This window comes from Podarcis bocagei, assembly GCF_964188305.1.
Source record: "Podarcis bocagei genome assembly, chromosome: 8".
In the NCBI taxonomy this organism is placed as follows: Eukaryota; Metazoa; Chordata; class Lepidosauria; order Squamata; family Lacertidae; genus Podarcis; species Podarcis bocagei.
The window spans coordinates 77,235,321-77,261,916 of NC_138133.1; the positions used below are offsets into that span (position 1 = coordinate 77,235,321).

The following is a 26,596-nucleotide window of genomic DNA, read 5'->3' on the forward strand; positions in this document are numbered from 1 at the left end:
GCGTTCGATACCATCGACCATAGCATCCTTCTGGACCGTCTAGAGGGGCTGGGAGCAGGGGGCACTGTTATACAGTGGTTTCGCTCCTTTCTCCTGGGCCGTGTTCAGAAAGTGGTGGTGGGGGATGAGTGTTCAGACCCTTGGGCCCTTACTTGTGGGGTGCCTCAGGGTTCCGTCCTCTCCCCCATGCTTTTTAACATCTATATGAAGCCGCTGGGAGAGATCATCAGGGGGTTTGGACTGGGTGTCCATCAATATGCAGATGATACCCAGCTCTACCTTTCTTTCAAATCAGAACCAGTGAAGGCGGTGAAGGTCCTGTGTGAGTGCCTGGAGGCGGTTGGAGGATGGATGGCGGCTAATGGATTGAAGTTGAATCCTGACAAGACAGAAGTACTGTTTTTGGGGGACAGGAGGCGGGCTGGTGTGGAGGACTCCCTGGTCCTGAATAGGGTAACTGTGCCCCTGAAGGACCAGGTGCGTAGCCTGGGAGTCATTTTGGACTCACAGCTGTCCATGGAGGCGCAGGTCAATTCTGTATCCAGGGCAGCTGTCTACCAACTCCACCTGGTACGCAGGCTGAGACCCTACCTGCCCGCTGACTGTCTGGCCAGAGTGGTGCATGCTCTAGTTATCTCCCGCTTGGACTACTGCAATGCGCTCTACGTGGGGCTACCTTTGAAGGTGACTCGGAAACTACAGCTAATCCAGAATGCGGCAGCTAGACTGGTGACTGGGGGCGGCCGCCGAGACCACATAACACCGGTCTTGAAAGACCTACATTGGCTCCCAGTACGTTTCCGAGCACAATTCAAAGTGCTGGTGTTGACCTTTAAAGCCCTAAACGGCTTCGGCCCAGTATACCTGAAGGAACGTCTCCACCCCCATCGTTCTGCCCGGACACTGAGGTCCAGCGCCGAGGGCCTTCTGGCGGTTCCCTCATTGCGAGAAGCGAAGCTACAGGGAACCAGGCAGAGGGCCTTTTCGGTGGTGGCGCCCGCCCTGTGGAATGCCCTCCCATCGGATGTCAAGGTGATGGACAACTACCTGACATTCAGAAGACATCTTAAGGCGGCCCTATTCAGGGAAGCTTTTAATGTATGATATTTTAGTGTTTTTTGGTTTCTGTGGAAGCCGCCCAGAGTGGCTGGGGAAACCCAGCCAGATGGGCGGGGTACAAATAATAAATTATTATTATTATTATTATTATTATTATTATTATTATTATTATCCCCTTTCATTTTTTTTCCGGCCCCCAAGAGAGCGGGGTCCTAAGCTATAGCTTGTTTAGCTTATATGTAAATCCGGCACTGGGCCGCATAGCTCTGCCTCACAGGCTTCTGCTTGCTTCTTCCCCCAGCATCTAGCTCTCACACATGCAACTCACCTGTGGCCTTTTTCTTTTCTAATGCCCTGCTCATCTGGCACAGAGCCACTTCCTTTGTTACCTTAATGCCCCATATTTAGAAGGCCATTATCAAGAAGATTGCCTGGCTGTTCCGTCACTTTCAATCCTTACTTAGATGCCTACAATCGCTGGATCCAGGAATGAGAAGGGTATTGGCATACAGCCTACCCTACTGCCACTTCAATACAATAGCAAATGAAACAGTGGACTCAATAGCATCATAGAATTGTAGAGTCAGAAGGGGCTCCGACGGTCATCTAGCCCAACCTCCTGCAATGCAGAAAATAGAATTATAGCAGGCTTCCTCAACCTCCGCCCTCCAGATGTTTTGAGACTACAATTCCCATCATCCCTGACCACTGGTTCTGCTAGCTAGGGATCATGGGAGTTGTAGGCCAAAAACATCTGGAGGGCCGAGGTGGAGGAAGCCTGAATTATAGCATCAGAGCCTAAGGCCTAGGCTGGCTCTGGTCAAGTCCTGGGTGAATCAGTCTCTCTCTCTCTCTCTCCTATTTTACAACAATCCTGGGAAGATTAGAAATGTACAGTTCTTTGCACATTGAAATGTGCTGCAGCAGTGAATTGCAAGAAATCTGGCAGGACAAAGTTGAAATCTGACACAAGGTGGCAGTCATACACTTTCCCATTTTCCTCCTATCTCTCTCTCTTTTAAAGGCACAAAAGGCAGAGGGCGCCAGAGACTTTCCTCTTTGAAATCCGGCCCTCCTCCCTCACTTCAGTTCCTGGAAGTACCTTCAGAATCCCAGCCATTCTATTAGAAACTGGGCATCAAGCAGCAACCATGCATGAACCCGATTACTTCTCTCTCTCTCTCTCTCTCTCTCTCTCTCTCTCTCTCTCTCTCTCTCTCCATCCTTATGAACACTTCAGGAAGCTGCGGCTAAACCTGCTCACTTCCTTCCCTCTCCCTTTCCCCTCCCTTTCTTTAGCTGCATGCAACAATTTCAGGCATTTGAAGTGAATGTTCCTTGTGACAGTTGCAGAGAGGAAAATAAATGGTCCAGAGTCCTCCTGCATCAGAGGGAGGGCTGGGGCAGAAAAACCCAGGCATGCCTTCTTTCAATTTCCACACAGAGTACTGCAGAAGAGGGCATGGAATGCAGTGCTTTTTATTCTATTTTTAGAAGGGAGATAAGGGGGTCTGTTTTGGATTATGCCTCTCGGGGCTGGATTAATTCACGCAAGGTATTAGTTAACAATAGGCAGACGGTGTTCCATCCCCAATGTCTCCATTTAGGGCAGGGAATATTCCCAATCTGCTTGAAACCTGGAGAGATGCTGCCAGTCAGTGTAGACAATTCTAAGCTCCTGGATGGACCAAGGATGCAGCATGCAGAGCCTTGATTCTTCAGCATCAACTTCATTGGACTGGTCATGGTGTGCGGATGCCTGATGATCGTCTTCCAAAGCAACTACTCTATTCCAAAATAGAAGGCGTAATGCTGGTGGTCAACAGAAGAGGTTTAAAGACTCTCTCAAGGCAAATCTAAAAAAATGTAGTATAAACACTGACAACTGGGAAACACTGGCCTACGAGTGCTCCAATGGGAGAACAGCCTTTACCAAAGGTGTCATGGGCTTTGAAGACACTCAAACTCAGGACCAAAGGGAGAAATGTGCTAAGAGGAAGGCACGGTTGGCAAATCCACACCGTGATCAACTCCCGCCTGGAAACCTATGTCCTGACTGTGGAAGGACATGTGGATCCAGAATGGCTTCCACAGTCACTTACGGACTCACTGTTAAAACTGTGTTTGTGGAAGACAATCTTACTCGGCTACGAGCGATCGCCAAAGAAGGAGAATGCAAGTCTGCATTAACACATTGGAGCCTCTGTTTGGTCCATAGCAGTGCAGTGGCAAATATTGTCCATGAACAAACACCTCCTTGTGCGAACAGCCACCCATCCACCCAACCAAAGCACTGATAAGCATCTCTGAGAGTCTTGAGGCATCCAATGCTGGATCATATATGGCTGGGAGATGGGTGCATAGGCTGCTCTTGGAGGTGTGGCCCTCCAGGCGTGCAGTTGGACACCAAATGTGCAGTTGTCAAAAAATAGGTTGTGCAGTTGGAGCACTAATAATGTGAAGTTGGAAAAACTGAGTGGGAAACTAGACATATTAGGCTTATTAACTGTGTTAAGACTCCTTAAATCAGATGTTTTCAACCTTTTCGAGTCCTTGGCTCCCTTGACCAACTACATTCTTTGAGCCAGTGTGGTGTAGTGGTTCAGAGCGGTGGACTCGTAATCTGGTGAACCGGGTTCGCTTCCCCGCTCCTCCACATGCAGCTGCTGGGTGACCTTGGGCCAGTCACACTTCTCTGAAGTCTCTGAGCCCCACTCACCTCACAGTGTGTTTGTTGTGGGGGAGGAAGGGAAAGGAGAATGTTAGCCGCTTTGAGACTCCTTCAGGTAGTGATAAAGCGGGATATCAAATCCAAACTCTTCTTCTTTCTGTGGCACCCCTGTGGCACTCAGGAGCCCAGTTCTGTCACGTCTTGCCTGCAGAGCTGGCAGCCTTTTGCCCTTTTTCAAACATTCTCCCTTGTGGAGCGCTCCCTCGACCTCCTCTCTTCTCCCTTCTCCTGGGAAGTCCTCCAGGCAGCCGCTGCTACCGCCCCTGGTCTCTGAGGTGCCCCCCTCCCTGCCCCAAAGAGAGGTGACTCCTCACACTGTCCATTCCCAACAGCAAGGGCTAGAGGAATGGCTGACTGGCTGGGCTCCCTCACCCACATGCTTGCTTACTCTGAGGCCACCTCAGCTCCTGGCAACCAGCACCCCCTGGCCAGCCCCAGAGGCACCATTCAACTGGGGAGCCTGTAGTCAGGGCTGCTGCAACAAACAGCTGTGCAAGCCTTTGGGAGGCAGAGATACGAGAGGGCTTCAGAGGAGGGAGGGAAGGAACGAGGGACAGAAGCCACTGTTGCCCACGGCACCCCTGACCATCATTCAAGGCACCCCAGGCTGCCACAGCACACTGGTTGAAAACCACTGCCTTAAATGACAGGCAATATCAGGGACTGTGTGTGCACAGATTGCACATGGATGGAATGCATGCAGTTTCCACACTTAAAACAAGATGCTCGTATTAAAGCACCTTCTTCTGTTTTGGCCAGAACCTCCTCTTCTTTGGACAGGTGACATTACTGAACCAAGGCAGGTTCATGAACGAATCACAGAATGACTTCTATGGTGAAATGGCCTCTTATACAGGGTGTAATCTGTGCTCCCCCCCCCCCCGCAGCCAGAGCAACAATTTAATGGTGAGTTCTGGCACCTTTTTTCTTTTTAAAGAAAGCACTGGGTGTAAAGCAAAGCAATTTTATGTTCATTGGCTTTTGTGTGCCTTTAGGGACGCAGGTGGTGCTGTGGGTTAAACCACAGAGCCTAGGACTTGCTGATCAGAAGGTTGGCTGTTCGAATCCCCGTGACAGGGTGAGCTCCCATTGTTTGGTCCCTGCTCCTGCCAACCTAGCAGTTCGAAAGCATGTCAAAGTGCAAGTAGATAAATAGGTACCACTCCAGCAGGAAGGTAAATGGTGTTTCCGTGCACTGCTGTGGTTCACCAGAAGTGGCTTAGTCATGCTGGCCACATGACCCGGAAGCTGTACGCTGGCTCCCTTGGCCAATAATGTGAGATGAGTGCCGCAACCCCAGAGTCGGCCACGACTGGACCTAATGGTCAGGGGTCCCTTTACCTTTACCTTTATGCAGGGCTGTCTGGCAGAGAATTCGTGCAGTTGGGAAATCTGCTTTTAACCCCCTCCCCTTTCCATGAAACCTTCGGCATTTTTTCTCAGTCCTCATTCCCAGCCCCTAACCAAGCCCCCAAAACACATAAATAGATCAATGCTTTGCTAACATGCAGTTCTCTCTCTTCCATCCCCTAATGTTAAAATGTAAATTGTCAACTGCTTAGTGGGGATGGGGATCAGGTGGATGAAACTTGGTTCCCAGCCATGAGCAACCAATAAATGAAGAATTCTGCTTGCTGAAGAGTCCTGTGCAACTGGAAAGCTTGCATGCTTCCATTCCAATAGCAATGGATTTTTTTAAAAAATGTTTGTTTGGGCATCACTTAGGGCAGATGTATGCTACACATTTATGAAGTGCTTTTTCTATTAAAAAAAATGTTTAGAGGTACTCTCACTTTCCTACTCATATTAAAATACTGCCCATATTAAAATACTGCCCATATTAAAATACGCCAAATTTAGATTCACGAAATGTTTAGGGGTATGTGTACCCCTGCGTCCCCCCAGGAAAAAAAAGCACTGCATTTATGAGTGTTTATAACAATTTCACTGTGACAGCCCCCCCAGCCTCCCCCTCCCCATGAGAATTCCAATTAAGGGAGGATACAGAGAAATACCCCTGAACTTAGGTAAGGTTAACACTGCAATCCTATACATTTCTATTCAGAAGAAAATGCTGGAGTACTTGTACTTCGAAGTTGGGCTGCAGTGCAGCAGCTTAAACCAGTTTAAAAACCCGAAGTGTTTAAAAATGCCTTGATTTCCTCCCCCTCCTGGGACGGGGGGGGGAGACAGCTGTCTATGTGCCAAACGAATGTTGTGGGAACCGTGCCTTTGAAAGACCACTCCCCTCTCCTCCCAAAATGGATTTGTAAGCCCATTTCCCATACTTGGAGAAACCCTCTCGCTTGAACCAAAAGGCTCACATTTCTCCCTCGTTCCCATTGTACACCTGGCAACACCCCCCTCCTCCCGCGGGACTGCCCTTCCTCAACTCAGGAGCGGAGTGGAGAAGGTAAGGGATTGGGGTGAGGGCTTGCAGAAGGAGAGAGGGAATGGGTGCCGGGGATTATTCTTGTGTCTTGGAATCGCTGTATATCTCTCCCCCCACCAACACACCTCGCTGCCCCCCCCCTTTTCTCCTCTTTCCCCTCATTTCCACCTTCTATTCTTTCACCGGCTGCCTTCTTCCTCTCCCATTGCTGCGGATCAAGCAGAAGAAAAGGGCAACTGACGGGAGAGACACAAACTTTTCCTAAGAGTTTGCTGCTTGGTCTTGAGTTTGCGCGCGCGCTGCTGCTGCTGCAAAGACTGGTTTTCTCGCAGGGAATTGCACCCACTTTGCAATGCTATAAAGCAAAATTGTTCATGGCTGCAAAGGTTCGTTTGATTTCCAACCCATCCGGCTTTGACCATTTAAAAAATGAAATAAAATAGTAATTGGGTGTGTCTAAAAAAAAAAAAAAAACCTTAACAGAGGATGGGGTGGGAAAGAAAGGCGAAACATTCTAAATAGCTAATCCCCACTCCCTTTCCTATTCTTCTTACCTTCGTTTCATCAGTGAACAAAGACACATCTGTGAACCCTGTAATGATGGGGTATAGAAATAATTTTCCCAGCGAGATGTAGATAAGGAAGGGAAGGGGATTTGGAGTGAGCGGGTGCGCGCGTTCGTTTAAAGGGAAAGCGAGAAATATCTCCATCTGTAGGTTTTGGAGACGTGGCTGTGTATTTGGGTGGGTGGGTGTGCTGTGCGCTTTCTGTGGAGCGCGGCTGCCTAATCGGAATAGCCAAGAAATGCGTAAAAGCGCGCCTTGCCAGATAAATGGATAGCTTTCCTTCCTTGCAAGCAACAGCCCTCTCTCGGCGCCTGGGGCTCTGCCATTCTGCCGGCGATGATGGTGGAGGAGAGCTTGCCAGGCCCGCTGGCTGTGTGAAACGGATCCTGTCCCAATATAATCCCTCGAGGCTTAATCTGAGCCGCAGCGGGTGGGGGAAACCCTCAGGACGCTTCCCCGGCCGTCAGTGAAGCCGTATCGAAGGCGAGAGTGCCAGTGCGCACGTGCAGAGCGCGCCCATTCGCTCGAGATGCGCAAGGCTTCGTTTGAACCCGGGCTGAACCTGCACGTCTTTCCCCCACCCCCTCACTTCTCAGTGGCAGGGCACACCACTGTTATGTCGGTGCAGTGATAAGAAAGTACAGAGTGCCTCTGAACATGTGCAGAGAGCCTTCCCTCAGCACTATGCAAGGATTTGTTGTTGGGATTCAAGCCATTTGTTTATTTTGAGACTAGAGAAGGCAATAAAATAAGTAACTTGTGGGAATGTTTTTGCAATTTTTTGAGAAAGGTCAATACAGCGTCTCTGCCCATCCGTCCTCATGTTTGCCTTGATTATCCGAACCTGTCACAGGTGTAGCAAATAGCACCTTGTAACCCCCTTGTTTTGTTTTGTAACTATGCAGGAATGTTAATTCAGGCATGAATGCAGAAGGGGGCTTTTTTGAAATGAAATGGACATTCCAGCCACCCTAGGTTTTTATATTTGCATTCTGCAGCATGTGGTAAATGCAAGAAACACATTGAGTATCATGTGTGGAAATGTTTTGGGGGATTTTTTTTTGGGGGGGGGAGTTTTGCCCTTCAGTCTGTTAATGCTGTTAACTCGAGGAAGAAAGTGGAATAGAGAGAGTTTTTCAAGCACATTCTTTCCTCTGGAAGCTCTGTGTTCACATGACAGATGTGGGAAGTGCCAAAAACTGATTGAGGGAACTTCCTGATGGCCTGTTTATTGTACATTTATCACGGTTAGTTTGCAGGGAGATTAGATGACAGCTGTCTAAGGAGTATTCGTTTTGAATTGTTTGTGGGGATGCTAACTATTTAATAATATCCTGCAAGGGTCTCCTGTCATTCCCTTCCAGTTCTGGCACCTGGCCTGCCCCGCACCTTAACATGACGAAGGCCAATATTTCTAAACTTAAAAGTGTGCAAGCTTACCTGTTGAATGTACTCAGGCTGCATTTCTCTCTTTTGATTCAGAGTTGCAGGTAATATGACGAGTGGTATCCTAAAGGTAAAGGTAAAGGTAAAGGGACCCCTGACCATTAGATCCAGTCTTGGCTGACCCTGGGGTTGCGGCATTCATCTCGCTTTATTGGCTGCGGGAGCCAGCGTACAGCTTCTGGGTCATGTGGCCAGCATGACTAAGCCGCTTCTGGCAAACCAGAGCACACCTTCCCGCCAGAGTGGTACCTATTTATCTGCTTGCACTTTGACATGCTTTCGAACTGCTAGGTTGGCAGGAGCAGGGACCAAGCAATGGGAGCTCACCCTGTCGCGGGGATTCAAACCGCCAACCTTCTGATGGGCAAGTCCTAGACTCTGTGGTTTAACCCACAGCGCCACCCGCATCCCTACTGTCTCCTACTGGTGATCTAATAGTGAGTGCAGAACTTTTAATGCCATTAGAGCAGGGGTCAGCAAACTTTTTCAGTCCACTGTCCCCCAGACCTTGTGGGGTGCCAGACTATATTTTGAGAAAAATAATAATGAACGAATTCCTGTGCCCCACAGATAACCCAAAGATGCATTTTAAATAAAAGGGCACATTCTATGCAGGTAAAAACACGCTGATTCCTGTACCGTCCGCGGGCTGGATTTAGAAGGCGATTGGGCTGGATCCAGCCCTCAGGCCTTAGTTTGCCTACCCGTGGAGTAAACAAACAAACATAAATGGTATGATCTGGACTGTGTACTGCACTTACAGAAAGGGCTCGCGTCCATCGGTTCTGCATTCCCTTCAAGTTGCCCACAGCTGGCTTTCCCCCCATAGCATACCATATACACATCGCTCAAGAGTTCTCCTGTGTGGCCACCGTGTGATGAACACAACTGCTCAGCAGATGCACAGAGAAAAGTCTTGCCCCTCCTGTTCTGATCACCGCTGCCAGCCTTCCCGTTGCGGTGCATTGCTGGCGCCAGTCCTCGTTGGCTTCCGAGAACCTTCACAGCAGCTGAAACAGCAGGGCTGCATTTCACCTGTCCTATATGAGTTTCCAACATGTGTGGAATAGCTTTTTTAAAAAAGTGTGTGTGGGGGGGGGAATGATACTGCTAAGATTGTTGTAGCTTTCCTGTGCCTGAACAACAGGCACAAGTGTTACTATATTATTGATATAGTATTTTGTATCCAGTGCCTTTGGTGGGCAAGGACACCATACAATCAGACATGGGCAAACTTGGTCCCCCAGCTGTTTTTGGGACTACAATTCCCATAATCCCTGACCACTGGTCCTGTTAGCTAGGGATGATGGGAGTTGTAGTCCCAAAACAGCTGGAGGGCCAAGTTTGGCCATGCCTGCCGTACATCAGTTGTCAGGTTTTAAGGATGCAATCCTATTCCTGTTTGAATGCCTGTCTTCCTTCTAAGCAAATGTGCGTGGTGTTGCTCTGAAGAGATCTCTGCCACTCACAGATTTTCCAAAAGGCCTGCTGTTTCAAGCCATTTCACCCTCAACAATGTGCTACATAGCAGCCAACTCCTAGGGGCTGAGGTCCCTTCGCCCCCGCTAAAATATTTGAGGGAGCCAGGGGACAGAGGCTCCAGAGTTGATGGGCATTGCCATTCAAATGATGTGCGTGTTTTTTGGTTTTTAAAGTAGCACAAGCAATCCATCGGCACCTGCACACCTGTCCTTCTGGCCTCCATCGCCCCAGGTGTGATGAGTTGGGATTTTCAGGTTAAAATCCTGAAAACCTTACCAAGCAATGTGTTCAACTTTCCTGCTATGTGTGTATATATAACCCTCATACAGTAGTTTGAATTAAGTAGCTGGGATTAAAAATATATATAGTGAATTTTGGAGTTTAAAATCTTCAAATTGAATGTCACTTTAACTTGAAATAACACAGATGGTGCAGAAAGCTTTATTCCTCCCTTGGGCTGGTCATGCTCCCAGAGACAATATCTTTGGATCCTACATTGGTTTTTACATCACGTTTGTGAAAGCTTCCTTGGTAAACCATTCAAGTTACAACAAGAGACTGTTGGGCCCTAGGAGTAAATCTCAAACATTTTTGACCTGACCTTGTTTTTCCCTTGACGGTTCTATTCCAAACCGTTCTGCTATTCTGCCCCCTAGCATATTCGTATCCCTAATACCTGGAGAAATGATGTTTATCCTGGCAGCTGAAGGTCTAGTAGTGAATTAATTTGAAATCCATATCCCCTTCACTAGGGATGTGGGTGGCGCTGTGGTCTAAACCACTGAGCCTTGTGCTTGCCGATCAGAAGGTTGGCAGTTCGAATCCCTGCAACCGAGTGAGCTCCTGTTGTTTGGTCCCTGCTCCTGCCCACCTAGCAGTTCGAAAGCACATCAGAGTGCAAGTAGATAAGTAGGTACCACTTTGGTGGGGAGGTAAATGGTGTTTCCATGCGCTGCTCTTGTTTGCCAGAAGCGGCTTAGTCATGCTGGCCAAATGACCTGGAAGCTGTACACCGGCTCCCTCGGCCAATAAAGCAAGATGAGCGCTGCAACCCCAGAGTTGGCCATGACTAGACCTAATGGTCATCGGTCCCTTTACCTTTTCCTTTATGGGATGGGATCCTAGGCTTGGCTCCTGTCATCTTATGGTGTGGCAACATCAGCTCAGGTTTCCCACTGAGCTTCACAGCTACGGCAGGATCTGAACCCTGGCTTCCCAGGTCCTAGCCTAGGGGTGGAGAACTGGGTCCAGACAGGGGACTAAATCATTATCTTTCCACCACCTCCACTCTGCAGGCAAAGATTGACAGGTGGGTGGGACAGCACACCTGCCGGATGTTGCAGCGGAATCGCAGGTGCAAAGATCGCAGCTCACAGTGCAGCAACAATCAGCTGATTGTCTGGGTTTGCAAAGCCCAGTGCCAAGGACTTAGCAGGCGTCCATTTATTTAGCTGCCCCACAGCTGATGTCATGTGTACTGTCAGATGTAGGGCAGATGGGTGTGGCTTGGCTGAAATGGCCCCATGGTCTGAATGGGGAGGCCTGTTGGCCAAGATTAGGCGAGAGGTTGATCACTGCTGTCCCAATTCAACCATGCCACCACATGTGTTGATGTTGTCCCCCTTGTCAGCTCCAAATGCATCCCCCAGAAGTGACTTAAGAGCTTATTAGCATTCTGGGGATGGGGATGAGTAAGCAGAGGCAGACCTTTTTTGCTTTCTGTTTTTTAAAAAAACTATGGTTTGCCCTAAGGGATGCGGGTGGCGCTGTGGGTTAAACCACTGAGCTTAGGACTTGCCGATCAGAAGGTCGGCGGTTCAAATCCCCGCGATGGGGTGAGCTCTCATTGCTCGGTCCCTGCTCCTGCCAACCTAGCAGTTTGGAAGCATGTCAAAATGCAAGTAGATAAATAGGTACCACTCCGGCAGGAAGGTAAACAGTGTTTCTATGCGCTGCTCTGGTTCACCAGAAGCGGCTTAGTCATGCTGGCCACATGACCCAGAAGCTGTATGCCAGCTCCCTCGGCCAATAAAGCAAGATGAGCGCCGCAACCCCAGAGTCGGCCACTACTGGACCTAATGGTCAGGGGTCCCTTTACCTTTACCTTTATGGTTTGCCCAGCTCTATGGGCTGCATCCCGTGGTAGCTCTGCTAAGACTTAGGTCTATTAATTTCAATGGGTCAAACTTAAGGTTACCAGATTTTTTTCAATGAATCCGGGGACACTTTTCAACTTCAGTCGGAATGGATAGATTTTGTCAGGGGACTGATTTGTAAATCCGGGGACTGTCCCTGGGAAACGGGGACGTCTGGTAACCTTAGTCTAACTCTGAGTAGATCTTAGCTGGATGGAGCACTTTGTTCTTAAACTGTTTGCCTTCGGCTTCTCCCATTCTAAGGCTGAGCTATCGCTAAGGCGATAAATCACTTTGGACAACCATGTCAGATTTCTGGTGGGAAATCCCCTGCTGATATGGTCCTCCATACCAAAAAGAAGAAGGAGAAAAATATCCATGCATGAAGAAAAGGAGTATGTCAGGGAGAAGCATTCTAGAGAAGTCTAGAATATGTGCAGGGAGGTTTAATGTGTGCCATGCTCTCAACCACAAAAAACAAAAGAACCCAACCCATTTGTTGTCTAAAGTGATTCAGCCCAGACACAGGTTGACAACCTCACTGAGAACTAGGCTAATGAGACTTTCTGCATGACGAGACACCAAGCATGCCCTAACAATATTTGAGCTTCTAGCAAGGAAAAAAAAATCGCAAATATGTGATGTCCCCTCCACCTATAGAGCACAGGGCATATTTTTGCTGCAGGGGATAGCTTTGTTCCTTGTTTCCCTATTATTTATTTATTTTACAGTTTTAAAATAGTCGTTCTGACTAGATGAGGGCTGCAGGAGAAAAAAAGTGGGGTGGGCATGCACAGTCTCTTCCAAAGAATAAAACTGAGCTATAGGGTTCATTGGACAGTGTAGCATTGCAACAAGAAGTAAGTCTTGCTGTTTGTGAACGACACCATAAATTTAAAGCACGAGGCTTCCTCCAAAGAAACCTGGAAACTGTAATTTATTAAGGGAATTGTAGCTCTGTGAGGGGTACACTACAATTCCCAGGATTCTTGTGGGGTGGGTAAGCCATGTCCTTAAATGTGCTTTAAATATATGTTGTGGATGTGACAATATATACTGTATTTTTCACTCTATAAGACGCACCAGACCACAAGATGCACCTAGTTTTTGGAGGAGGAAAACAAGGAAAAAAATATTCTGAATCTTAGAAGCCAGAACAGCAAGAGGGATCGCTGCGCAGTGAAAGCAGCAATCCCTCTTGCTATTCTGGCTTCTGTGATAGCTGCGCAGCCTGCATTCACTCCATAAGACGCACACACATTTCCCCTTACTTTTTAGGAGGGAAAAAGTGAGTCTTATACAGCAAAAAATACGGTATAGTTTATAGCGTTTGTATTTCCCTTTCCCCCTCAGCTAACAGGAAAATAACCTTGACGAGAATCTTGCTTGCCACAACTGAAATCCCAAAGGGTGGCCGCAACATCTGTTGATTAAATACTTCTGTGTGATTACAGGTTTGTTGATGTTACATACATCCGATGACAAGAGAGAAGACCCACCGCTGGTTCAAGATGCTGAGCTGGTCCCCCTTTGTCTTCATAGCCATCACAGCTCAGTTAATGACGCACGTCCGGGGTCAAGGTAAACTTATCTCTAAGAAACCATTATATTTCACTAGGGCTCTCTGATGTGCAGAAAAGGGTCTCCTGTGTACAATTCACGCTCTCTCATTAAGCAGTGCATATGGAAACATTTAGATCATGGAAAGACAACCTGGTGCTGGCAGATGTGAACTCCAACACCCATCATCCCCTGTCACGATGGCTAACGCAGTAGTCCCAGAATTTTGCAAGGACACCATGTTGGCTACCCCTGATTTAGACAAACGAGAAGGTTTCGATTGGAGGAGTGGCCACTTTGAATCCCAGACAGGATGCCGTGTTTGTGTTTTTGTGCAGGTCATACTATTCGTTTTACTGTACCTCTGAGTGCATGTGGACCATTGTGCTAGGAAGCAGGTCTGGATAACAGGCTACCTTCTTCCTCTACCTTACAACAAGTTATTTTTTGCCAGTTCCATGAAACAGGTGTGGAATGTATGCAGCCTTTGCCAGTTTAACGCATGCCCTCCGTATTGTTCAAAGTTTCTGTTTTCTAGCACCTGCTTTCAATAACTGATCACTTCTGCTTGGTTCCATAACAGCTGGTTTTACTTTTAACAAATATAACAACACTGCAGCCATGTTTGTCTAGGAATTGTGACCCTTTTTGACAACTGGATGTGTGCAGGGGTATGCAAAAGACTATTCCTTTACATTTATCAATATAGGTGGACATAAATAACTAAGACTCTCCTGGTACTTTAGAAAATCTGGGCTGCAATCCTAACCCCATTTACCTGGTAGTAAGATCCACTATATTCCATGTGACTTACTTCTGAGTAGAGATGGTTTGGATTGCACTCTAACGAATTTATTATGACGTAATAAAGTCCGTTTCATCGGATGCACAATGAGTCATCATCAGCTGCCAGGTATATAAACACATTGGCGCAAAAAGCTAAAAGCTGGAATCAAATGAAAAATGTACTGTCTGTTAAATGTGTGCAGAATAAGACCACTGACCCTTTACAGCAGCAGGATTGGTAGACTAATACATGTTTACCCTTCTGGAAAGAGCTGGGCATGTTTGTTTATATGTGTTCTCAAGTGCTTCCTAAGTTCATAATTTATTTCTACTAATCTACTTTACGAGTGCAAGATCTTATGCACTTTATGGTCCAGTGCTATGTATGCTTACTTGAAATTATGTTGATTTGAATCTACTGAATTTACATCCTGCACTTGCATTCTGGAAAATGTAAGGCAGAAAAGCGAGGTGGGCCAGGAATGGCAATGCTAGCAACCGGAATGAGACTCTGCATTTGCTTCTCTGCACACTCTGCAATTCAAACAATATAAGGAAAAAAGCTGTTTTTTAAAAAATTGAGGTTCTCTTCTGTAAGGAAAGCCACCAGCTTTCTGATTCACACACTGAGCATTTCAGACCACCTTCCACGTCTGTCGTCAGGAATTATGTTTCTGGAGCACTAACAACAACAATGAAAAATGTCCAAGTTTCGATATGATCTGCATAAACCCAAAGGCCTTGAACTTGTCTCTCGCCTCCTTCTGGATGAATGCTTTAATGTCGCTGCCGGCCATACGCTTGCACATTCCTGCGAAATCGCTTAACAAGCTTGAGCTTCTGATTTTTATCAGCTAACTTCACCGATACGTAGACTGATTCTTTTTCTTCTTTTGCAAGAAGTGAGATTTTATTCCACAGGCTATAAAGGTGCTCCACAGAAATAAAGATTCCCTCTCCAGGTTGGTGGCACTAAAGTCCTTCCAATCAATATATTGTTGTGTTTGTCCGAGAGTTAGATTTATTTTCATTTTCAACTTTCTCTAGTTGTATGTGCTTTCTTGTGCAGGAACGATAGTCTTTGCATAACTAAGCTAAACGCTTGCTTTAAGGAACTGTTTTGGCCCTTATAAGGTCAGTTATCGGCTTGGAAATTGTCGGCTCTCGTTTCTTCTCTCTTTCCATTGGAAGAAACAAGCGAACGCTTGGTGGAGATAATCTAGTTATGTAAAGACTTTTCTGCACATTTCTTCTAGACTGTTGTGTTGTAGGTTTCCAGTATATGCACAGAAACACCTGACTGAGTCTTTCTTTTCCTATCTGTGTTGGACGAGTGACTGGTTCAGGGGTTCTGGAAATGTGGTTTGTTTGGTGACGGCTTCTTATCAGTGATGTTGGTGCTCTTGTTTCTCTGATAGGAAAAGGTCCATAGCTCAGTAGAAGGACCCATGTAGAGTCCCTTGCTTCTAGAGCAGTGGTTCCTGACATTTTTTTGGCCATGCCCCACCTAAGCATCTCTAAAATCCTGATCCCACCCCCCATGACATATAATTCTTATTATTCAAAAAATGAACTCCTATTCACATGGAGGAAGCCTAAAGGGCCATTAACTGGCCTAAACCTGGCTTCCTCAACCTCGGTCCTCCAGATGTTTTTGGCCTACAACTCCCATGATCCCTAGCTAGCAGGACCAGTGGTCAGGGATGATGGGAACTGTAGTCTCAAAACATCTGGAGGACCGAGGTTGAGGAAGCCTAGTCTAAAGAAGCTTCCAAATTGCCCCCCTTAAAAATCAAATCGGCCACCTGTAGGGCGTATGCCCCATATTGGGAACCGCGGATCTAGAGTTTAAAAGATCTCTTCCAATAACAGTACTGGGGAAAACCTTGGCCTGAAGGACAGCTGCCAGTCAGAGTAGAAAATCCTGGGTGAAATGGTCTATTGGGCCAATATTTGGATTATTTGGTATATGTATATGTATATGTATATGTATATGTATATGTATATGTATATGTATAATTTGGAATATTTAATATGATTTGATTGGATTGTTAAAGTGGAAAATTTAAGAAAAATGATTATTATTTTTTTAAAAAGAAATGATCTATTGGGCCAAGCAGTGGCGTAGCGTGGGGGGTGCAGGGGGGGCCGGCCGCACTGGGCGCAACATCTGGGGGTTAGGGGGCGCAAATCCATGGATTAGGGGGCGCAAATCACAGATTAGGGGGTGCAAATCCACGGGTTAGGGGGCGCAAATTACTTGCCTTGCCCCGGGTGCTGACAACCCACGCTACGCCACTGGGGCCAAGCCCCAGGATTTTTACACCAAACACAAGATCTCCTTTCTCCCCACCCCCTTTCAGAAATATTACATTGCATACAGGGCAGCTTCTATACATATAAATGACCATATGCAAATATGTGTTGCGGGGTTGCACATTGAGTTATTTTTTTTAAAGGACCTTGCAAAGTCCCTGGGGTACAGTGATCTAACTCAGTAAGAGGCAGGTGTGTATTTGCGTATTGTGCGTATTTACCAGTAGTTGCGTTGTACATTTACATACATACGGTACTATGAAAGAAACGGCTGTTATTCGATCTAAGATGGCATGCGCATTGCCCATTTAAAACACAAAGATCGAGATGGAAAGAAGACACCGTCCCTACCAGAGAAGAATGTAAATTAAACTGATGGACTATGCCAGGCCTAGGGATGCGGGTGGCGCTGTGGTCTAAACCACGGAGCCTAGGTCTTGCCGATCAGAAGGTCGGCGGTTTGAATCCCCACGATGGGGTGAGCTCCCATTGTTCGGTCCCTGCTCCTGCCAACCTAGCAGTTCGAAAGCACGCCACCCATATAGATAACTAGGTACTGCTCCAGCGGAAGGTAAATGGCATTTCTGTGCACTGCTCTGGTTCGTCAGAAGCAGCTTAGTCATGCTGGCCACATGTCCCAGAAGCTGTACGCCAGCTCCCTTGGCCTATAGAGCGAGATGAGCGCGCAACCCCACAGTCGTCCATGACTGAACCCAATGGTCAAGGGTGCCGTTACCTTTACCTTTATGCCAGGCATAGGCAAACTCAGCCCTCCAGATGTTTTGGGACTACAACTCCCATCATCCCTGACCACTGGTTCTGTTAGCTAGGGATGATGGGAGTTGTAGTAACATCTGGAGATCCGAGTTTGCCTATGCCTGGACTATGCCGAAATGGCAAAAATGACCGGAAGAATTAGGAATCAGGAAGATCATTTTTTAAAAATAAGGAATGGGGAAAAGATATAATTTATCTTAAAAATCATTGCAAACCATTAAAATTATTAGTAGGATTGGAATGACGCCTGTGGTTGTAATGGAGATTTAATAGAATTGGATTAATAGAGAAGACGCAGGAGGAAAAAGCTTAATATAAGGATCCACAAAGGGGAGGAGGGAAGTCCATGGGAATTTGTGGAATTCTCTTTTTATTTTGGTTGTTTGATGATTGTTTGTAAATTTCAAAATTTGGAAAATTAAATATATATATATATTTTAAAAAGATTGAAAAATAAACAAATAAACGGTTCATTAGCAAAAATGCTAAACAACAGAACTGGCGTATGGTGGCACCAGGTCAGTGAAAACTAGTCTTGTTCAGCCAAATACATGACTGATGCCCCATCGACCCTCTGCATTTAAAGCAGTAACAGTCATGACTTCCCTCAAAGAATTCTGGGAACTGTAGTATGTTACAGATACTGAGAGTTGTTAGGAGACATCTGTTCCCCCCCCTCACAGAGCTGCAATCCCCAGATTTCCCTGCAAAGATAGATATGTTTTCAAACCACTCTGGAAATTGCAGTTTTGTGAGAGGAATAGGGGTCTCCTAACAATTCTCCGCAATCTCAATGAACTACAATTCCCAGGATTCTTTGGGGGAAGCCATGGCTGCTTAACGTGGCGCCGTGGTGCTTTAAGTATGTGGCCGAATTATGCTCACTTGCCAGGGGGGTGGGAATCAAAATGAAATCAGTTAAGGCTGCTTTGTAAAGGAGCCTAGAAAAGTTACTAGCTGAAAACATTTTGCTAGCCTGCTGGAGGCTGTCAGATGGAGAGCTACACCCCTCACACAGTAGCCTTTGACTTTCTGTAATGGGTGAAAAGGAAGGGGACTTTCGCCCTCTGGCAGCCCACCTGGTTCCTATACTGGCCACAGAGGAGGGACAGACCACGGCATCCTTTCACACACACCCCCACTCCTTCAATGGCTTAGCATCTCGTGCCCCTGCATTCATTCATTCATTCATTCATTCATTCATTCATTCATTCATTCAAAGTATCTGTATCCTGCTCTTAGCCAGAAGGTTCCAGAGCAGCTTCCTTATCAGTGAAAACAACACAGTCCCTGCCCTTGGGCTTACTATCTAAAAAGACACAGCACAAAAGGAAAAAAGGGATGGAGGTGGAAGAAGAGAACAAGTGAATTCAATTCATTGTTGCCAATGGCTGCCAGGCAAGTGATTAATTACAAGACTGCGTCTGGCCAGCAAGTGCAAGGTCTCTTAATTTATATCCAGAAAACTCTCCTTGCTTCTACTTAATTTGAGAGGTCTCCCCCCCCCATACTGTTTTACCTGGCAAATGCAACAATTGTATGCTTTTGCCATTGTCGTTCTTTCTTTTCTGTGGAGGGTGAGGAAACACCCTGAAATAATAATAATAATAATAATAATAATAATAATAATAATAATAATAATCTATTTTATTTATACCCCGCCCATCTGGCTGGGTTTCCCCAGCCACTCTGGGTGGTTTACAGAATACATTAAACATAATAAAGCATCAAACATTTTTGTGTGCTTGCTCCAAAGGTTTATTTAGGCTGTAATTCTATACCAATTTTACTTGAGAGTAAGCCAACGCCCACTGAAATCTCTGCTTCTCAGTAGGCTTACGCTTAATAGCAGGAGTGAGGAACCTCCGATTTACGGGTCAATTTGGCCTGCAAGGCCATTTCATCCACCTGTCAATCAGCTAGTGTCACACTAATGGGTGGGTGCTGTCAGCTGATGGGCACAGTTCAATTCTCCATTGGCTGAGCTGGCCAGTTACCCACAGGAAACTACTGTGTGCATCCAAAGCAACAGAATTTAACCTCCCAGCTTCCAGGGAGGGTTAAATCCTGCTCAGACCCCTGCAGAGAGCAGGATTGAAAACTCTGCTCTCCAGCTGATGAACAGAGAGCTCAGCCCTGCTCAGTCCTGCTTCCCTGGTTACTATCTCTTCCTCCCCAATGGGTCAACTTTGGCAGGTGGGTGAGATGGCCCACCTGTCAATCAGCTGACCTATTTATGATGTCAGATGATCAACAGGATGGGGGGGTCTGTGTTCCCCCTTGCTTAAGAGGGACAAAGTGAATTAATTAGTCAATGTAATTTCATATTTTAATGAACCTTTCTTGGTGCTAGTCATATCTCTCGGTTCATTCTTCTCTGGTTCACCCTCTCTCCTTGGAGATCTTGAATCATCTAGTCCAACCCTCTGCAATGCAGGAAACTTCGCAGCCCTGAGATTGAGAGTCTCACGCTTTGAAAATGAATTCAGTGTTGCCTTTTGTAACAGCAGACAGCTGAGTTTTCTAAAATGTGTCAGAGAATCCCGCAGTTACTTCAATATGAATCTGATACACTAAATTTCCAGGAGGTCCCTTATGGTAGCTCATTGTTGTTATATTTTGCCTCTCCTTCCATCCCCTCACCCCTGCCCCAAAAGAGGTCCAAATTTTCAAAGATCTGTGGAGGTGGTTGGTGTGTTCCCCTCTTGGCCCAAGGTTGTCCATTGGTCCTTGCAGTTGATGGATATTTGTGGGTGTGGTGAGCATCTTTTAAGCATGACCAAAATGCAAAGCCATGAGCACATTCCAGAGAAGGTCAGGCATCCTTTTAATCTCACAGATACTGATGTGAATTGATTTGGACAGACCATCTTGTTCCGATTCCAGAGGCTGCCACTACCAACCTCTGCATAACCCAAGATTTTGCAACGGCCAAGTGGAAGGACCCTTCCTCTTAGCAGCAACCACCAGTCATCAGCATGCTATATAATGATTTGTGCCACTGCTGATCACCAGAATCATAGCATGACCCTGATCAACTGAGCATAGCACAACCCCCCTCTGAACTCTTGGTCACCCAAGAGAGGGCCGATTCCTCAGTCTTTGCCACTGCAGATTTGAAAGGTGGATTTATTGGTAAGGAAGGGTCAGGCCATTGCCCCAATGAGTGCTAATTGATGACGCTGTCAGCTCTTGTCAAGTCAGTGTGTAAGTGTGGCAGCATACTAGATGTGTTACAGTGGTACCTCGGGTTACATACACTTCAGGTTACAGACGCTTCAGGTTACAGACTCTGCTAACCCAGAAATAGTACCTTGGGTTAAGAACTTTGCTTCAGGATGAGAACAGAAATCACGCAGTAGTGGCACAGCAGCAGCAGGAGGCCCCATTAGCTAAAGTGGTGCTTCAGGTTAAGAACAGTTTCAGGTTAAGAACGGACCTCCGGAACGAATTAAGTTCTTAACCCAAGGTACCACTGTACTTGTGTTAATCCAATTAATGTACATATTTTTTATGTCGGGGTGGCCAACTCTCAAGAGACTGTGATCTACTCTCACAGTTAAAAACTGGCAGTGATCTACCCCCTTTTTGGGGGGTTCAGGTCAAAGTTGTTGAGATTTTTTTTAGGAAGGAGGAAGGCCCATTTTGGGGGGGTTCGGGTCAAAGTTGTTGAGTTTTTTCAGGGAGGAGGAAAAATGTTGAGCTTGTTTTAGGGGAGCCGCAGTTGTTCAGCTTCTTTGGGGGAACCAATGATCTACCAGCGATCTACTGCAGACGTCCAGTGATCTACCGGTAGATCACGCTCTACCTGTTGGTCATGCCTGTTTTATGTAAATTGCCACAAAAAGCCTGAGCAACCTCAGGACTGTGAGCTTCCTTTGAAATGCAAATGGCAGGTCTTAAGAAGTGATCTCCGCTCCGCCCCCCCCTCCAACTTGGGGGCTCCTGTTGCTGTTTTGCTGTAGGATCTAATCACATTTTGTAGCAAGTTCAGGTTGTAGCATTGCATTGGTATTTTTATAACAAGGAAAGTGATAGGAAATGTACTGTTGGAAGTATCCTGAGTTGCACCCTGACACTTGAAGAAAAAACAGGAAATGTAGCAAAGCAGGAAGTGACTTCAGTATCAGTCTAACAGTGAAGCGAGATCAGCTCAGGACACTCGAGGAAGCAAACTGGTTCCTCTTTCTACCTACCCTTTCTCACGCAGGTACATCAGCCTGCAACGCAAGCTGAGTTGCACCCTGACACTTCCACCAGATGCAACGTTGTCTAACCTCCGCACAAACAAATCATTAAAAAGTTTTGTCTCAATTGCTTAGTGAGGTTGCCCCTGGCATCTAGTTGAGAGCTCAAGTGCTGTTGGTTTTGGATCCTTCTCTCCCCCCCCCTTTTTATGGGCAGTTCCACCATTGTTCCACCAGATTCTGAATAAGCATGGATTGCTCAGGTACTCAGTCTTGTTTGTTTGTATTTAAATGCATAGGTATGGCTTACCCAAAAGCTTGGGGTGGTGATAGTAAAGGTAAAGGGACCCCTGACCATTAGGTCCAGTCGTGGCCGACTTTGGGGTTGTGGCGCTCATCTCGCTTTATTGGCTGAGTGAGCCGGCTTACAGCTTCCGGATCATGTGGCCAGCATGACTCTGGCGAACCAGAGCAGCACACAGAAACGGCGTTTACCTTCCCACCAGAGCAGTACCTATTTATCTACTTGCACTTCGACGTGCTTTCAACTGCTAGGTTGGCAGGAGCAGGGACCGAACAACGGGAGCTCACCCCGTGGCGGGGATTCGAACCACTGACCTTCTGATCAGCAAGTCCTAGGCTCTGTGGTTTAATCCCTGTGGTGATAGTAAGACCCCATTATTAGGGCATTTTCACCTTCATCGACAGAATCACATAGTGCAACTCTTTCTAAACTGTACCACTCAGACTGCAGAAAAGGGATTGTATGTTTCATTGTTCATGCGTGTGTGAGAGCAAGAGAGCACCATGTCACACTAAAGGCAGTTCAAATATGTCTGGAGTGGCAGAGCTCGGAAAAGCTATCTCAGATGTGATTCTGCTGGTCATGTAGCTTGGTTGCTGGGAGCACACCTAACTGAGATGTGACAAAGCTGGCCTATTCTCTGTAATTCCTCTCTCTGACTCCATTTATCCAGCTCAAGTTGCTTGTCTCTGCTTGCCTGAATCGCTCAGTTGCTGTCATGTATATTAAATTCCTTTTGAGGCTATATACAAGACCAGTCACTTCTCAGATAAACTGGGGGAAGTGCGGTTGGCCATTAAACTGGCCTGATGTTTTAATGGTAGGATTTATGTATGCCGTGTGTGTGTGTGTGTGTGTGTGTGTGTGTACGTACATGCTACTTTTCTGGTTTGCTTTGGGGCTCAGCTTCATTATTTTAAAAAAGTTAACACATACATCAATTATATGAAAATAAAAAAAATCCTTCCAGTAGCACGTTAAAGACCAACTGAGTTAGTTCTTGGTATGAGCTTTCGTGTGCATGCACACGAAAGCTCATACCAAGAACTAACTCAGTTGGTCTTTAACGTGCTACTGGAAGGAATCAATTATGTGAAGTTGCTCTGAACTGCTGGGATGTCCAGGCACAGAGAAGGAAGCCCAAAAGGTGCCCTCATGTGAGACTTTTGCAGCTCCTGATCAGTTCATGCATGGATGTGCACGGACCCACACCAGAAGAAGAAGCCTTTTAATAACATTTCAAGCACATCGGGTTCCCATTCCTTTTTCTGACGATGCAGCAACCTCACCAAGTTGAATGGCTGAGATGGGAAGGAGCAATAGGACATTGCAGTGGAAAGCTTGAGGATATTGCAGGGTTAGGAAATTGGAGCTTTTGGTTTGGCAAGGATGAGTGAGGCAGGCATAGGGTGAAGGTGGGATTGCTTGGAGGTTTGCCAGGTTTAGCAGAGGAAGGCGTGGTACTGGGTGGAGAAGGAGAGTTGCTTGTATGCCACCACACTCCAGGCAATTTGCAAGGCTTGTGCCTTGCTAGTTATTTTGAGCTCTAAGGCAAGTCTGCACAACTTGTCTCCCCTGCCAAACCCAGCTCACCAGCTGCGTATGATGGCTTTCTAGATCTCTGACAACCTACTGTCTCTACAGCCTCAAGCAGCACCCAACCAGAGCTTGTTAAGCTCCTGGTTTGATTGAGTGGATTGCAAATTGTGCAGCGCTTGGCTACAGGCAGATCTGTGATTCTGATATCAGGAATACATGTATTTGGCGGGGAGTGGGGGTGGTATGTGCACTGTGGAACGTCTTTTTAAAACATTGTAACATACCGGCATACAGGATCGCCTACACAGCCACGTCAAATAAATTAACTGCTATGGCTTTTCCACACCTCTTATGGGAATTCTGGCAATTTTAAACAGTCTGGAAATTCTTTGGAACAGAATTTCAGAGGACTAAATTTGTAGGGTCCATCAGTAGGAAGCCATGTCAGTTGGGCAGATTTATGTTTATTTTGTTAAAAATTTAGTCATTTGCAAAGCGGTTACAGAGTAGACCTATTCTAAGTGACATTCTGCCTAAAATTAAGGGATTTCTAGCACTCTTAATTGCAGGTAGGCTCGGGAGCTCCAGCAAATCAGTGTATTCCATGTTGTTAACTTGGTCCACCTACCACCCTTTGAAAATTACAATTCTCCTTTCCCCTGCATGCACTCTACAACATACTCAAAATTCATGCCCTCCCAAGTCTTTCACAATAGGACCTTGAGCAATCTCCACTTCCCTACCTTCCAGGAGACCCCCGAAAGCTAGAAAGAGCCCACTAGAATGTTCCCTGCACCATAACATAACAAAGAACAGATAATACACACCAAAATAAAGTTTGCACATTGACTTTGCTTGCTAAACTAGGATGTTTTAACCTCTAACCCCAACGTTTCTTTGTCTTTCCCTGTGGGGACAATAGTGCTTTTTTACATTTACTGTGTAGCTTATGTCTTTGGGAACTGATAATTCACCTTGACGTATTTCAACGTCGTTTTACAAACTAATAGACGCTCATCACGGGACTCTCCTGATAACCCACATCCTTTGTCTTGTCTGAAAATTGTGTCGTCTCTTGTTTAATTTGAATGTCTGTATGTGCTGTAATCTCAAGTTTTAAACAAAGTGCGATAAGTCCTTCAGTGCTTATATTTTTGCTTCCCTTTCAGTGGCCCCACCGTCGAGATTAAGATACACTGTTGTTGCTCATGACAGTGTTCAGATTTCATGGAAAGCCCCTAAAGGGCAGATTGATGGATATAGACTCCTCGTCACGCCAAATGCAGGTAAGGGGGGGGGGATGAAATGCTACCTTTCCCCTGTATTGGCAGTTTGCAAGCTGAGCTCCAAAGAACCTGATGAGCGATTTGTCCATTGAAGATGGGACAACAGCAGCCCAGCCCAGACCCATTTATTTATTTTTACAAGTCACTGAGCTAAAAACCTAGGCTGGTTCTACACTTGGCATTGCTGAGGCATTGTTCTTTCATTCTACGCTATTGTCTTGGCAGCAACAACAAAGCCACTCTTTCCCCACTTCCTGTTGGATGCTTTGCTTTAAGGAAAACAACAGGCATCGGAGTCCACTCCTAGGGGCTGGGGTCCCTTCGCCTCCCTTCGCAGTGGACTCGTAATCTGGTGAACCAGGTTCGATTCCCCGCTCCTCCACATGCAGCTGCTGGGTGACCTTGGGCTAGTCACACTTCTCTGAAGTCTCTCAGCCCCACTCACCTCACAGAGTGTTTGTTGTGGGGGTAGAAGGGAAAAGGAGATTGTTAGCCACTTTGAGACTCCTTAGGATAGTGATAAAGCGGGATATCAAATCCAAACTCCTCCCCCCAATAAGATATATGAAAGGGCTGGGCCCCCTCAAAGTTGATGGACATTGCCATTCAAATAGTGAGGGTGAGCCCCGTCATGTGATCAGTTATGCAGGGCATAATCCCCCTGCCCTATATTTTATTTACTGTACTTTTCCGTGCATAAGACGCCCCCTATTTTGTATAAGACTCCCCCATGTATAAGATGCCCCCTATTTTGGGGGACTCAATTTTAAGAAAATGGGGGGAGGTGGCTTAGAGTTGTTGAGCTTTTTTGGGGTAGGGTTACCCAGAGATGTACAGCTTATATTTTTTTTTGGGGGGGGGGGAATTGCCGGAAATAGCTCGCCCGCAGCACCAATGCTGGCAATCTCCAGCAGCCGCCAATTCACTGCCCACTTGCCGCAGCAACAGCCGATCACCAACGGACCCAGAAAATCACTAATCCAACTGAGAAAAGCTGTCTGCTGACAATCGTGCGCATCCCAGAACAGCAGCTGCCAGTCACGGCAGCGACAGCCCATCCACAGCAGTCCTTGCTGCAGAAACCAATCACCAACCCAATTAGAGCAGCAGCAGCCAATCCAAAGCAGCTCTTCTAGCAGCAAACCACCAGCAACCCAATCCTGCTCACGGCTGCAGCCAATCAGCAGTCCCCCCCCCATTGACTGTCCATGTATAAGATAAGGCGAGTGGTGCTGTGGGTTAAACCACAGAGCCTAGGGCTTGCTGATCAGAAGGTTGGCAGTTCGAATCCCCGTGATGGGGTGAGCTCCCGTTGCTCGGTCCCTGCTCCTGCCAACCTAGCAGTTTGAAAGCATGCCAAAGTGCAAGTAGATAAATAGGTATCACTCCAGTGGGAAGGTAAACGGCGTTTCCGTGTGCTGCTCTGGTTCGCCAGAAGCAGCTTAGTCATGCTGGCCACATGACCCGGAAGCTGTATGCCATTTCCCTCAGCCAATAAAGCAAGATGAGTGCCGCAACCCCAGAGTCAGTCACAACTGGACCTAATGTTCAGGGGTCCCTTTACCTTTACCTATAAGATGAGGCACGTTTGTAAACATTATTTTAGAGTAAAAAAAACCCTTGTCTTATACACGGAAAAGTATGGTAAGTTGGCACCCCTGGTGACAGGGAAATGCTCTGAATAGTATGGGATAGCACACTGAACCCGGGCTCATGGTTTAACTCTGTCCAGGCTAACCGCAAGCTGTAACCATGGTTTGGCTTGGCGAGACTTGCAAACCAGGCCTACCTAGGTACCTTGTTCACTCACAAGGTCTGCTCATGCAAAGGCCTTGGAAAAGGTTTACAGCTGAAGTTGGAATTACCATTATGCCAGCATGCAAGACTCCGTTGGCTCAATACTCACAGTATTATTGTAACTGAGGGGGAAATTGCATGCTATACACATCATGCAGCCTGGATTCTTTTAAAATTCAGCAGAAATTCAGCATCATGCTTCTGCTGCTGCTGAGCTCAGAACTGCAGCCTTT

At 46.6% G+C, this 26,596-nt stretch overlaps 1 protein-coding gene across 5 annotated transcripts in view; it reads left to right on the top strand.

The window, feature by feature from the left end:
• Nucleotides 1–5,921: 5,921 nt before the first annotated feature.
• The window catches only part of COL14A1 (collagen type XIV alpha 1 chain), a 136,009-nt gene continuing 115,334 nt past the window's right edge, over nt 5,922–26,596 (top strand). For 2 of the 5 annotated variants that reach the window (XM_081204267.1, XM_081204268.1), the window contains exons 1-3: nt 5,922–6,203; nt 13,266–13,392; nt 24,450–24,566. In XM_081204267.1, coding sequence (XP_081060393.1) covers nt 13,290–13,392; nt 24,450–24,566 — 220 coding nt within the window. In that variant the 5' untranslated portion in view covers nt 5,922–6,203; nt 13,266–13,289. The remainder of the gene's footprint in view (nt 6,204–13,265; nt 13,393–24,449; nt 24,567–26,596) is intronic. The other 3 variants (XM_081204265.1, XM_081204266.1, XM_081204269.1) reach the window with 3 other exon arrangements.